General features: G+C 36.3%; 1 protein-coding gene and 1 long non-coding RNA gene across 3 annotated transcripts in view; one reads left to right on the top strand and one right to left on the bottom strand.

The window, feature by feature from the left end:
* Positions 1 to 15687, top strand: part of LOC140696852 (uncharacterized) — a 167631-nt gene that overhangs the window by 68871 nt on the left and 83073 nt on the right. The window lies entirely within an intron of this gene.
* On the bottom strand, positions 9708 to 10658 carry LOC102538479 (olfactory receptor 11G2-like). Its single transcript, XM_006218119.3, has one exon. The coding sequence runs from the start codon at positions 10641 to 10643 to the stop codon at positions 9708 to 9710; it is 936 nt and encodes a 311-aa protein (XP_006218181.3). The 5' UTR covers positions 10644 to 10658.

Here is a 15687-nt window from a genome sequence, read left to right as displayed (position 1 = left end):
CAGTGGTAGCTGGCTTGACAATTTACCCTTTGTTGGAAGACTTCCCTTCCTTGTTTCACTTTTGTCTGTCAACGTTTCCTTTACTACCAAATGAAATACTTGCACTGGAATCCTTGTTTCAGGATTTCCTTCCTGGAGACTAGCAAAGTCATAGGGGCTGGGACATTGTGGCCAACCACCATTTGTAACAGCATTCAGATAAGCCAATTTGTTTCTAGTTTCAAACAACCACTTAAACCTTTTTTTCCCATTTAAATTTTTAAACAACTTAAATATTGATTTTGTCTGGTGGGTGTTGGGTGCCATTCTTTATAATGGTTCCTTTAAGCATATTATAATCGAAACACCATCTATCTGCAGTCAGAAATTTTTATGGTGGAAGATGAAGTGTGCATGCAGATTTTCCAGGTAAAGGAATAATAGATTCATCTGATACATCGCTGATTTTTTTCTCTTAATTGGTTGTCAGCACTAAGCTTTCTTAGAAGAAAAGAAATAGTGAAGAGTTTTCAGAAGATAATACATTATCTGAGGATACAGCTTGGTTGACATTCTCCACTGTTGAGCAGAATGCTGCTACCATTTCTCTTAGAAATAGAACAACAGATATTGCTCTGCTGCTCACATGTTCCACTACTACTCAGTGGCAGAGATGTCTCAGATACGAAGTCATTTTCTTATAGAGAATGTGCAGGAGGGATTATCTCATTCTGCAGCCAACCTCATTTCTTGTGAGCTTGCAAGTCAGATTTTTACAGACCGTCTTCCTAGACTGTCTGTATCACTGTTTAGTTCAAGACTATCAACAACTACAGAATGATACCACCTTTTTTTCTTATTCCCTTCTTGTATCAGGTTACCTATCATCATTTTCTGGTTTTAAATCTGATTATGGTTGGTTTGATCAAATCTTCCCTTCCTCCTTTTCTCCATTCTTTTTTCTCCCTTCCCCCTCTCTTTTCCTCCTTTCTCTCCCTCCCTCCCTCTCTTTCCCTCCCTCCCTCCCTGTCCCTCTTTCTCCCTTTCTCTTTCCTCTCTCCCTTTCTCCAACCCTCCTTTCTTCTTTCTTTCATTAGTTGCTTCCTTTCTCCTTTCTTTCATTAGTTGCTTCCTTTCTCCCATTTTCCCTCTTCCTCTTCTGGCCACCTTTTTAGGTTTCTTAGAGGAGTTTATTGTTCTTCTGGAAACATTCATATATTGAAACTTGTTCAGAATTTTGTCATTAATCATTTGATACTGAGTTTACACTAAAATTTTATTATGACTCTAATCAGAATCTTTATTGGTAAAATCATATTGTTCAATTGAACTTTTTCTGAGCCACAGAATAGCTTTGCCCTAAAAATGTCTTTTTTTTAAAAGACCTCTTTGAGGTCTGTTTGACATGCAGAGTCTGAACATATTAAATGTATACAACTTAATGAACTTGGGGATAAGTGTACATCCATGAAACTATCACTTCCATGAGATCCATAGACATAATTTATCACCTCCCAAAGTTTCTGCCTCCATTTTCATTATTATTATTTTTGTTGCAGGAATATCTACCCTGTTTGGAAATTTTTAGTGTGCAGTACAGTATTGTTAGTTGTAGGCACTGTATTACATAGTAGATGTCTAGAACTTGTAATCTTGCATAGCTGATGCTTTGTTCAGTTTATCCCTATGTCCCCACTTTCATCTTCCCCCCAGCCCCTTGCAATCACCATTCTACTCTCTGTTTCTATGAGTGGCTACTTTAGATGCCCTAAATAAGTGAGGTCATGTAGTATTTGTATTTTTGTTTCTGGCTTATTTCATTTAGCATAATGTTCTCCAGGTTCATCCGTGTTGTCCAAATGGCAGGATTTTCTTCTTTTTAAAGGCTGAATAGAATATATGTGTAGGTGTGTGTGTGTATGTAGGGGTTGGACATATATATATGTATATATTTTATATGTACATTTTTCTTTATCCATTTATGTGTTGAGGGACATTTAGGTTGTTTTCGTATCTTGGCTATTCAGAATATTGCTGTAATTACAGATATCTCTTCAAGATCTTGATTTAATTTCTTTAGGTAAATACTCAGAAGAGGGACTGCTGGATCATATGGTACTTCTAGTTTTAATTCTTTGAGGAAATGCTATACTGTTTTCCATAATGGCTGTACCAATTTACATTCCTGCCAACAGTAACCAAAATGTTCTTTTTAATCCATATCTTTACCAACATTTGTTATCTTTTGTTTTTCTTTTTATTTAAATTTTTAAAATTAAAGTATAGTTTAATAATACTACAATGTTTTAGGTGTACAGCAAAGCAATTCAGTTATACATATACATACATATATTTTTTTCTTTCCAGATTCTTTTACATTATATGTTATTATAAGAAATTGGATATAGTTCCCTGGGCTATGCAGTAGGTCCTTGTTGTTTACCTATTTTATATGTGGTAATGTGTATCTGTTAATCCCAAACTCCTAATTTTCCCTCCTCTGCCCTTTCTCTTTGGTAACCATAGTTTGTTTTCTATATCCATTAGTCTGTTTTTGGTTTGTAAGTAGAATTTGTATTGGTTTTCTATTTAATTAATTAATTAATTAATTAATATTATATTGAAATGTAATCAGTTTACAATGCTGTGTCAATTTCTGGTGTACAGCATAATGCTTCAGTCATGCATCAACATACTTATATTCTTTTTCACCATACATTATTACAAGATATTGAATATAGTTCCCTGTGCTGTACAGTATGAACTCATCTATTTTATATACATTAGTTAGTATCTGCAAATCTCGAACTCCCAGTTTATCCCTTCCTATCCTCTTCCCCTCTGGTGACTATAAGTTTGTTTTCTATGTCTGTGAGTCTTTTTCTGTTTTGTAAATAAGTTTGTTTGTTTTTTTAGATTCCACATATAAGTAATATCATATGGTATTTTCCTTTTAGTTACTGGCTTATTTCACTTAGAATGACAATCTCTAGGTCCATCCATGTTGCTGTAAGTAGCATTATTTTATTCTTTTTTATGGCTGCGTAGTATTCCATTGTATAAATATACCACAATTTCTTTATCCAGTCATCTGTTGATGGACATTTAAGTTGTTTCCATGTCTTGGCTATTGTAAATAATGCTGCTATGAACATTTGGTGCATGTATCTTTTTGAAATAAGATTCTCTCTGGATATGTGCTCAGGAATGGGATTGCTGGACCATATGGTAAGTTTATTTTTAGCCTTCTGAGGAATCTCCATACTGTTTTCCATAACTGCTGCACCAAACTACATTCCCACCAACAGTGTAGGAGTGTTCCCTTTTCTCTACACCGTCTCCAGCATTTATCTTTTGAATGATGGCCATTCTGACTGCTGTGAGGTGATACCTCATTGTAGTTTTGATTTGCATTTCCCTGATTATTACTGATGTTGGGCATCTTTTTATATGCTTGTTGACTATTTGTATGTCTTCTTTGAAAAAATATCTAGGTCTTTTTCCTATTTTAAAGAGTTTTGTTTGTTCATTTGTTTTTGTTTTTGTTTTTGTTTTGCTTTTAACTTGTAGATTTTTTTATGTGTTTGGTGTATTAACTCCTTGTCAAATATATGGTTTGTAAATAAATTTTCCTATTCCATAGGCTGTCTTTTCTTTTCCAAAATTTTTTTGTTGAATGAATTTTACATGTAACATCATGTAAACTTAGGGTGTACAGTATATTGCTTTGATACATTTGTATATAGTAATATGATGTAGCAATATTTATCACATTATATAACTACACATTCATTATACTGTGCATTAGATCTCTATGGCTTATTTAACGCTTGTTACGAGTTCGAACATGTAAACACTGTAAATCTGATCCATCTCCCCCACCCCCCCGGTAACCACCATTCTTTTTTTACAGGTTGGACTTTTTTAAATTCCATGTGTAACTGATATCATACAGTACTTGTCTTTGTCTGACTTACCTCATTTAGTATAATGTGCTCAAGGTCCACCCATGTTGTCACAAAAGGCAGGATGTCTTCTTTTCTCATGACTTAATAATATTCCATTGTGTATATGTACCACATCTTTTTTTTATCCATTCATCCATTGATGGGCGTTTGAGGTTTTTCCATATTTTGGCTATTGTAAATCCTGTTGCAGTAAACATGGGAGTGCATATATGTTACTGAAATCCTGTTTCATTTCCTTTGGCTATATACCCAGAAGTGGAATTGCTGGAGCATATGGTAGACCTATTTTTAATTTTCTGAGGAACCTCCATATTGTTTTCCATAGTGGTCTGACCAATTTACATTCCCACCAACAATATATGAGTTCCCTTTTCACCACATCCTCATCACCAGAAGACATTCTTGATGCTAGTCATTTTAACAGGCGTGAGGTGATGTCTCATTGTAGTTTTGATTTGCATTTTCCTAGTGATTAGTAGATATTGAGCATATTTTCATTTGCCTATTGGACATTTTGATGTCCTCTTTGGAAAGCTGTCTATTTAGTTCTTCTGCCCAATTTTAATCAGGTTGGTTTTCTTTTTTTTTGTTATTAAGTTGCCTAAGTTCTTTATATATTTTGGAAATTAACCCCTTACCTGATATATGGTTTGCAAAAAATTTCCTCCCATTCTGTAGGTTATCTTGGTTGCCTTTTTAATTTGTTTGTTTCCTTCACTGTTCAGAAGCTTTTTAGATCAATGTATGTTCACTTGTTGACTTTTGCTTTTGTTGCTTGTGCTTTTGATTTTGTATACAAAAAATCTTTGCCTAGTCCAGTGGTAAGAATCTTTTCCCCTATGGTTTCTTCTAGGGGTTTTACGGTTTCAGTTCTTACATTTAAATCTTTAATGCACTTTGAGTTGATTTTTGTTTATGGTGTAAGATATGGTTTCAGTTTTACTCTTTTGCATGTGGATTTTTGGTTTTCCAAACACCATTTATTGAAGAGACTACCATTTCTCCACTTTGTATTCTTGATGCTCTTGCCAAAGATTAATTGATTGTATATGTGTGGGTTTATTAGGTGTGTCTTCTTTTAACTTTGTAAGCTTATTGCCATGTATTTGAAGTTTTCTACAAAGTTGGATCATGTTGTCTGATTCTTCTGGCTGAGCTGATTAGCATTTGATCATTAATTTCCAAAATATTCACTTACACAATCTAAACAGAAGATATGTTCATATCCTCCTAGGTGGCACACAGTTTCCTTGAGAATATTGCCACAACTCAAATAGTATAGATTCCTGTTCAGTTAGTTGTATTAATTTCTTATTGATGGTATAACAAATACCACACATTTAGTGGTTGAAAACAATGCAAATATATTATCTTAGAATTTTGGAAGACAGAAGTCTGAAATAGGTATCACTGGATTAAATCTAAGGTGTCAGCAGGACTGTGTTCTTTATAGGGGCTCTAAGGGAATCCATTCCCTTGCCTTTTTTTAGCTGCTAGATATTTCCTGCATTACCTCGTTTGTCCTCTTCTTCCATATTGAAAGACAACAGTGTAATATCTTCAAACTTCTCTGTAACTTTAATCCCTGCTTCCATTGTCACACCTTCTTCTTTTACTCTCTCTCACCTGCCTCTCACTTTCACATATAAAGGCCTTTATGTTTAGATTGGCCGCCCAGGTAATCCAGGACTGTCTTCCTGTCTCAAGAGCCTTAATTCAATCGTATTTTCAAAGTCCTTTTTGCCATGCAGGGTAACATATTCACAGGTTTAGGGATTAAGATATGGATATCTTTGGGGTGTTATTATTCTGCATACCATTCGGGTTCTGGGCAGTGTAGATGTAGACCCAGTTCTTGTAATCTTTCCAGTCAATGGCAGGCTCAGGCAAGGCTGGTTCCAGGGAGGACTCTGGATTGTCTGTTGATAGCCCTATCTTTCGTATATCACTTTATCTCCTACCAATGTTTAAAAGTAAGTTATTCAGTAAGTCAGCAAGCTTCTGTCACTTTCTTTTTAGCTTTACTGAATTGTGAGTTAAAGACTGACCATAAACACTTCTGGTGTAACTTTCCCCCCCATTCCCAGCCTAAGGCAAAAATAAATGCTGTTTGTCTAGGATTTAACAGTAATTAGATTTGATTTTACCTTTTACATGCAGGAACTGAGGCTCTTAGGATCTTAGTCACTTTCTGCCATTACACAACTAGTAATTGGCAGAGCTAGAATTCAAACCCAGGTCAGGGGTGTTTGGGTCCATTGCTCTTCAGCCTGTGTTGATGAATTGTTGGGGCAATGATTGCATTCTTGTATGTCCCCTGCACAGTCCACAACATATTTATCAACATTCAGTCCAACACCATCTCCTTCCCTGGCTGCTTTGCTCATTTCTGCTTCATTTCCCTGGACACATCTGAATGCTGCTGGCTTTCTTTCATGATGGTAACTGAACATCAAATGCACTGTCCCACTGTCATGAATGGCTCTAGGTATTCCAGTGTCCACATGATTGCTCATTCACATCCTCATATGCTTAATTCTCATTTTTCCCTATCATTATTTTCCACTTCCTGTGTGACATGGACCCACTGATGCTCTATCCTGTACCCTCATACTCATCACAGAATACATACTCCATTTCCTGAGTCCCACATCTGGGAGTTCAGTTAAAATGCAGATAATTATTACATCATGAGTTAACCTGTTCTGTAGTGATGTTCAGTCTCAAACCCTGTCTTCCCTAGCCTACTTGATAATAATCTGAATCTTGCAGTCAGTCATACCTTTTGTGGAATTAGACTTAATCAAAGCTCACAAACTGCCTTTGTATAACCAATAGCTACTTCCATCTTTTTCTGTTTTGGTGAAGAGGCATAGGGAAGAATAATTGTTTTTCAACAATCCAAGTAGATTTGTCTTTATTCTTTATAAATCTCTAGCTATTAGTACAAAGAAACAATATTCAATATGTGTAACCACATTTTAGTAAAGATATTATGAACAACAATGAAAAAAGAGAAAAATATTGTAATATACTTGGCAGATAAAGTGTTAATACCTAAAATAAATTAGTTTTTTTAAAAGAAAAACATAAACAATTAAAAAATGAATAAGGATGTTAACAGACAAATCACAGTAGAGAAAAATCATTGGCTAATGACATAAGAGAAAAAAAGCTCAATCTTATCACTAGTCAAGGAAGTGGGCTATCTCTTTTAACCTACCAAGCTGCCACATTTAAAGTTATTTATTAGCTTCTAGAGGTGAATAGGTACTTACATTGATGGTGGAGATATGATTGTGTATCGCCTTGAGTGAAAGCAAGCTAACAATATCTATTATGTGTACTGGTCTTTGATCCAAAAATACATTCCTGGGAATCTACCTCATAAACATAAAAACACAAGTATTTTAGAATATTTGTGTGTATATGTGTGTGTGTGTATAAATGTACAGTGTTATGTTCATTAAGAATAATGTAGAAGCATACCCATTAGATTATTAATTATTGTTTATTTAACTAGAATGTGATACCATTGTGGAGAGAAGGGTGGAAGGAATGCAGGGAAGAAGGGAGAGGAAAAGAAAAAGGAAGGATGGCTTCCAGAGACCAGATGTCTATTGTCTATTGTGACCAGATATGTAAAACTGTATGTGTGTATGTGTAAAAGTATATATATATAAAATTACATATATTAATATAAATTATATACTCTCTATATACGTATGCACATAGACACATCTTAAGAGATGGCTACCTAAAATTTAATGCTACTTAACTTAGAAATGTGGGATTGTATTGTTTATAATTTATTGTTTAAAAATGTTTGTAATGAACTAGTATTATATAAATAAAAAAGAAATGAAGGTATTTTATTATAAAATAATTATTGTGTTACAAATGCATTTGTAATATAATGCTGAATGTAACGGGCAGTGCAAAGAACTGAAGTACTTTCCCTGCTTTCTTGGTTCTTACCCTCAGGGAAATCAGATGGACTGTTTGAAGTTCCAAGTCTCTGGAAGAGTGATTTTCACATTTTAGTCATAAAATAGTCCATTTTTATTTGCACATACTGTTTTTAAAAATGCATTTTGGATTTTAATTTTTATCATATTTTATAGTCAGGTTTATTTGCCTGCAGTAGCAATAAATTGTAAAACATGAGACAGGTTTTCTTTGAGAGGCTCATAGACCCTTTCTAGGGACACTCTTGCTCTTTATCATGTGGTGACCCTGTAGTCCAAGGGCTATAGTTAGTTGTGTGGAAATACTTCATTTTCCTGCTCTCTCACCCCTTACCTCTCCATGCTTTGCACATACTGTCCCCCAGTTGACTCCTCTAACAACTATATCTCTCTTGGTCATAGCACATCTCACAATTTAATTTTTTCTCATCTTAGACTGTCAACTCCATGAGGGACTGAAATGTGACATAATGACTTATCTGATTCATTTCCTATATCTGTACCTGACATGTTATAGGTATTTGTTAAATGTTTTGTGAACAGTAGGGAATGTAAATATAGGAATCCAGGAAAGAATCGTTATGACTTTAACACAGTTTATTTCCTCCCACAAATCCTCAGAGGACAAAGTAATTTCTCAAATTCTGCCCCCACAACCAAGAAGTCTGAATAAAATGTTGCTTGTGAGTTTTTGGATTCTGGCTCCTTTGTTTGTATTGTTAGGTAGCCTGCTTCACAGCTTCTCTAAGGAACCCAGGAATTGTGGGGAACTGTTTCTTAGGTTGCAATTCTCAGAACATTTACCAATAGAGATATCATCATTATCTATAGAATTTTGTATCAAAGATACCAGAATACACAATGAAAATAGTCTTTCCTTCTCTTGAATCCAAGACACCTTGTTTCCAAATACAATCATGGTTTGGTTTCTTATCTATCATTTGAAAGATATTCTATCTTTTTAAAAAACACATACACACAAAGTTATAATTTTATACATCAATGACAGCTTGTACACTATTCATAATTTATTCACTTAACAACAGATATAACTTGGAGGTGGTTCCATATCTGAACATCTAAAACTCCCTCTTTAAGAAATGCTACATCATATTCCATTGCATGGACATGTCATAAACATTGAAGCAGATCTCAATAAATGGTCATTGATGTGTTTTCTCATACTTTGCTATAACAAACAGTGCCATTTACACATATGTATGATTGTTATGTGTAGACTGAGTATCTGGGAGTAAGTACAATCACTGAGTTAATGGATATGTGAATTTCAAATTTCATTAAATTGTAATTTCCTAAGTTGAAGTATACCAGTTTAGACTTCTATCAGTAATATATATCAGAAATATATATATTTCTTTTTTCCCCTTCTCAGATGAAAGGATGTTTTATGGCTGCACACCTGAATGCTAAAAACCCCAATACTTAAAAAAAAAATTTACTATGTTTTTCTGTCTTTATGAGTGAAAAGAGTTTTTTTAAAAAAATAGAAAGATTTTTCTGTGCATTATAAAGTTATGACCAAAGCAAATTATTCAAAATTTCCATTCTCCAGATTCTTCATCTGCAAAATGAGGGTGTTAGATAAAGTCTCTAAGTCTTTTCTCACTCTAACAATCCTAGGAAAAGTAAAAATAGCCATGATGAAAAGGTTCAATAATAGGATAAACAATTCTCAGAGTGGTACTAGTTATTTACATAATTTTTTTTTTACCTGAAAAAGTATAAAGATTACCCAGTTGCCCAAAGATTTTTTTGACCAAGGTTCTAATTTTTATATTCCCAGAAATTTCTGCAAGGCAAGTTTCATATCTTTGTTCCTAAGACTGTAGATCAGAGGATTAATGAGTGGGGTTCCTACAGAATAAAACAGAGTCACAAGCTTCTGCATTCCAGCTTCATGCTCAGATGTTGGGCTCAGATACATGACCATCACTGAGCCATAGAAAAGGGAAACCACAGCCAAATGAGACCCACAGGTGGAGAAGGCCTTTCTTCGTCCAGCTGCTGAAGGGACCCTCAACACAGCTCTCAGGACCAGAGCATAGGAACTCATGATGCAAAGAAAAGGAATAAATAAGAGCAGAGAACTTATGATTGCCCAAAAAACCTCCATTACTGGGGTTCTGGTACACGTGAGCGCTAATAGAGGACCTGGGTCACACAGGAAGTGGTCAATAATCCTGGATCCACAGAAGGACATCTGGGAAATTATGATGATAGGGACTGGGAACCAGAGGAAACCAAGTACCCAGCAGCTGACCACAAGATTGGAGCAGAGACGTCCAGTCATAAGAGTGGGGTAATGGAGAGGCTGGCAGATGGCAAGATAGCGATCAAATGCCATAATAGCTAAGAAAAAGCATTCTGTAGAACCCAAGGAGAAGAAAAAGTAGAACTGGAGAAAGCACCCAGAGAAGGAGATGACCTTGTTGTCAGAGAGGAAGTTGGCCAACATGTTGGGGACCGTGGAGGTGACATAGCAGATCTCCAGGAAGGAGAAGTTGGCGAGCAGGATGTACATGGGGGTGTGGAGTCTCTGATCCCAGCACACAGCACAGATGATGGAACCATTGCCCATGAGGGTCAGGAGGTAGACACCAGAGAAGAGCACAAAGAGGAGGATCTGGCCCTCCCTGGAGCAAGGGAAGCCCAGGAGGATGAAGCCAGTGATGTTGCTGGTGTTGTTGGGGGTGTTGGAGATTTTCATGTGTCTATGAGCTGTGAAAGGCCATAATTACTGAATATTTCTGGAATAGCAGAGGAACTTCATTTTCTTTGTCCAAACAAGAAACTGAGATTCATTTATGTATTCATTAGTAATTCAGTATTTTTTGAGTTTTACAATTTGCTAGGTATTTTTTTTCTAGATACTGGAGATACAGTAGTGAACAAAATAGATTAAAATTCCTTTCTCGTATAACTTATCCTAGGTAGGAGAATGCAATGTAGACTGACATTACAAAGAATAATTCCCTTTTTCTCTCCTCTTAAACTAAATATATCAGGTTAGCTCTCTTTTTGGCAAACGCATTTTAGAGTTGACTGAGGTTATTGCTGTGTCAAACAGCAGTGTCATGAAGGTGACTGAGGATGCACACGATTTTTGCATTTAGATGGGTTTCTGTAATTTTTTTTTAATGATAAAGAACTGCATTTCCTAAGTGCTCCATGAACTGTCACCTAATGCAGCTGCTTGTAGGCAGGTGTCTTGTTGGATCATGTGATTTTGGAGCAGGAAAACATGTGGGACTTTTGATGTCCTTTAAAAATTGACAGTGGCTATTTCAACCTAACTTGATTCACTTTCTCTAGTACCATTGTGTACCAATTTCATGGGTTAATCAATCAACTTTGCTGGAGAAACTATCTGAAAAAACAGCACCAAAAAGGGGCCATCTGGATAGGTAACTTGAAAGATACAATTATCAATAACCTGACCATGTTGAAATAGGTCTATGCTCTGGGAAAAGAATGCAGTGGTGTGCTGGAACCCTTCTCTGGGTCAAGTTTGTTTAGCATATTACTCGATTCTCAGGTGTCTAATAAGAACTCCCAAGATTCTGTCCATCTCTGTTTTAATATGTGTTACCACCGGGCTTTGCTGGCCGCAGCTAGGGTGGGAGGGGGAGGGGGAGTAGATGATGCATTATTGGCTCCATCTTCTACGTTTTTGCTCAACTTGTAAATTCATCTGTCTTGGGGCTCAGATTAATTTTCAAGTGATTTTATATTTATTACTCATGAAAGGGAGCTGAAGGCAGATTTTTATTTAAAAATTTCATATTTGTAAAATCACTCTCTACCATATTCACTTAGGATAAAAATATTCAGAACTTTTGCCTTTTTGAAGGCATTTTCCCCCCTAAATTTGCCTTGTCTCTTAGTAGATTGTTTAAAAACTCATGTCAGGGTCATTTGGCACAGTCCTTACTCAAAAGTGACAGAAGACAGGATTTACTATAACCATTGAACTCAGGTAATATAATGTCAGAAATTAAAACAAAACAAAACTTTTATGAAGTTGTGAATTTATAATATTTTAGAGAAATGACACCTGGATTTTATCAGTTCAAGGAATCTGTTGCTTAGTAGCAGTTGTGTTTTTTGATCTGGCTTGTTTTTGTGGTTTTCCTCAAATCCTAGTTTGTATGTAGTCATCTAGTTGACCATCTTATTACTGGAAATGTGGATAGCTGAGAAAATATTTGAGGACCTTCTTTTTTTCCCTGTATGTTTTAATATCACGTCTTTTGCTTTTATCCTTCACACACAGTTTGGCTGCAATTCTCTTTGCTCTGTTTCTGAAATACACCTTGAGTCTTGATGCATCTGCTCCTCTCTCTTTCCCTTGCACCCCCTAGTTCAAGATGCCCTTATTATTTCTCTGGGTTACTGCAAAGTCCTCCCAAATGATCTCTCTTTGTTTCTCTACAAACAATTCCCTACATAGCAGCCAGACTGACTTTTTAATAATATAAATAAGGTCATACAATTTTCTTGTGTGAAAACATCAAATAATTTCTGCAACCTAAAATAAAATCCCAACTCCATTTTATGATGCATGACCCCCGAATGATTTGGCTTCCAGCTACTTCACCGATTTCTTCCCTTCTCCTTCCCCGTTTCCTGGTCTGCCTTTCCCTCTTCCCTCCTCTTCAGTTACACAGGCCTCCTTTGTATCCTGGAAGAAGCCAAGTTCTTCTCTGACCAGGTTCTTACTTTAAGTGTTCTCTTTGCCTGGAAATCCCATATGGAGGCCATTTTTCAGTTTCTAGCCTAATGATTCTGTTCTTCTGAACACTGTATGTAAGTTTCACTGCTTTTTTGTTTGTTTATAAATTTATATTTACTTTTTTCCTAGTTCTTATCAAAACCTGAAGCTATTTTATTTATGTACTTATTTGCACATCTTTGTCAGCTGAATGAGGGCAAGACCCTTGTCTGTTGAGTTCCTTGTTTTATTATAGTTGTGGCACAAAGTAGGTATGTAATAAACTGTTGGTTAACTGCTCTCTCTTTTTGAAAAATGTTTTTCTAATTATAAAATTTGTTTATTATAGAAACTTTGGAAAATGCATGCATTATAATGAAGAGAATAAAATCTTTTAAAATATCTATAAACAGAAGACATTTTTGGGAGAAAATGTTCCAACCTAAAAACAAAATTATTTATCTGAAAGTGATATTTACTTCATGTGAACCTAAAAAATAATGTGAGTAAAATTTGTAGGAATGTATTATATAAAACTTCTCTGTATTTCCTGAAGTTAGCAGACCATTGGTAAGGATTTCAGGAAATTAATTTGAAAGGATGTATGAGAGATTGGTAATAGAAGCTATTCTGTTTTAACTGATTTTCTCTTCAACTGCTAAAAATTGGCAGCAGAATGGAAGAGAGGAAAGAGACGGGCTTATATTTTGTTAATATTTAAAAAACAAAATAACACGATTTATGGATTTAGAATAGTTATTTGACAATTGTAATTTTTGTTTTTAAATGTAAAATGGGAATTGTACTACATAATTCTTCACACTTTTCATCTTGGAGGTGTTTCTTGTTATTCTGGGACATGTAGACTTGGAAATCTAGAAGTGATATATAATCCTGGAATGGAGACTCTTGCTGGATAATGTATTAATTATATATGAAAGACTCAGGGTAAGATTCAGGGTTCAGGACGGTTCCTTTTCACTATAGTTTTCCAAGTACAAGCCTGACAAAATTATTCAGGTAAATAGAAAGTGTGTAAAAGTATTTTATGCTTAGCCTAATAAAACTGAGTGTGGGTAAAGGCAGAGATATTCCCAGTGAGCTGTTTTGTTACTCATCTTTTGTCACTGAGTTCCTAAGAATTGAAAGCAGCTGCTGTGTTAACTGGTCATTCTCAGATGGCCAGCTCCCCCTGGATGGCCGCAGAGGGCACTGTGACCATGGTAGTGGGAACGAGAGAAAAGGGGCTCCAGGGTGAGTCTGCGCACCCACCAGGCTGCTTGGACAGAGGATCAACGATCAAAGCAAACAAGCTTCACTTCTAAACTTGTTAAAATAGTTATCCAGAAGTCTGGATGCTATATATGCATTCTGACTTTTGACTTCTGGGTGCTAATTTAACAATCTGGATATTTTTGACCCATAATTTCTTTCTCCCTAAAGCTGGATCCCAGAAACCACAGTGAAGTGGAACCTGGTATCCTCAGTTGCTTTTCTCAGCATTCAGTCCAGACAGTCCCCCTGTGAGCACAGTCCTCTGCCTTGCTGGCCTGGAAAGGCTACTGCCTGCAGGAGCAGTTTCCAGAGCTGGACCATTAGGGTCTGAATCCTGCCTCCACCACTTTCCAGTTGTGGTTGCTAGACAAGTAATTAACTTCTCTATGCTTTGGTTTCCTTTTCTTAAGATAGATAGAATAAGACTACTGACTACAGAGGTTGTTTTGAAGATTAAATGGCATTTTATCCCACTGTGTACACTTCCTTGAAAGCTGTTGGAAGTAAGTATACTCATCTATTGTTGGCAAGTGGTAGGCAACTGTGGTATACTAGAAGTCTTACTGAATTTGAATATGGGAGCACAGGATTTGAATTGCAGCACTTAAACGTTGTGTTGTTGTGGAAAATTCTATAAGCTAGTTATTTCTTGCCTCTTAGTTTGCTCAAGTGTCAGATGGAGGTGATAGTGCCTTCCCCAAAGGGTTGTTATGAAGACTATATTCATAAATTGACAGGGTGGAAGCATCTTGCCCATTATCTGACATAGAGTAAATGTTAGATGTTTTGTGTAAAGCTGTGGCAGAGTTAACAGGAGATTTCAACAATGTAGATTCTTCAGCTATATTTAAATATTTTTTTCTCCTCTGAGCACTAAATTACCTTCTTTCCTGTAGCAGAAGAGGGGAAGCTTCTCTTCCTTGCAGGCTTTTCTGAGAGTACAAACAGCTGTGTTTGTGGTAAGGAGTTGGGAGAGAAGGTGCAAAAAGTAGGTTGGATGAAGATCAGTGAATGAATGTGCTTTAGGATCCATGGATTAGAAACAGAGCTATCTTTTACTCCTTGAGGAATCATTTACTGTCTCTAGAAGGAGGACAGTGCCAGGAGACAGGTCTGTGATAATTATTCCCTTGCTCACTCCCTGTGTTCTCTGGAGACCATTGTGCCTTCATTTATGCTTTTATTTTTTCCAGTGGTGGAGGAAGTAATGTCTTTTATAGGGTCTAAATCTCTGAGAGACAGCCGGAGGTGCAATCGATAGGTTCATCAGTCACCCCCCAGACCTGTTCAGAATACCTCTCATATGGTCAAGGGAAATTCTGTCAAACAAAACCCAAGTAAGGTATCTGATTGAAGGAGTTTATTTTTTGGTCTTCTGAGAAATTGTTGTCAATTGTGGGTTCTGGGCACCGATACCCATCTTACTGTCAGACAGAGGAGATTGGTTACAGGGAGTAATGGAGCTCAGTCAAGGGGTCTGTGGAATCACTCTTTTCCCAAAACCACCATGACCTCTCGGTGATCTTTTCCTCTCTTCTCTTAGTTAGATCTTCTGAGTCACAACAGTTCCACTGAAGAACCCTGCCTCTCGTGGGACACTCACAGGCCCAAGTATATTTTAGCCATGGGGCTGTTGTAGGGTCATTATGGGGCAACATGCAGAGAAGCTGCAAAGGGTGTTGGGCTTTATGTTTTCCTCATCCCCAACACAGGAGCAGGTCTTTTAGCACAAGTCGTCCCCTGTGCCTTCAGACTCCTCAAAAGA

The sequence above is a fragment of the Vicugna pacos genome, chromosome 6, assembly GCF_048564905.1.
Source record: "Vicugna pacos chromosome 6, VicPac4, whole genome shotgun sequence".
Taxonomy (NCBI): Eukaryota; Metazoa; Chordata; class Mammalia; order Artiodactyla; family Camelidae; genus Vicugna; species Vicugna pacos.
Note: the sequence above shows the minus strand (reverse complement) of the source record. Positions and strands in the feature narration are given on the sequence as shown.

What these genes read in the sequence shown, in the direction of transcription:
- LOC102538479 (XM_006218119.3), bottom strand. Translation starts at nt 10,643, where the DNA reads ATGAAAATCTCCAACACCCCCAACAACACCAGCAACATCACTGGCTTC.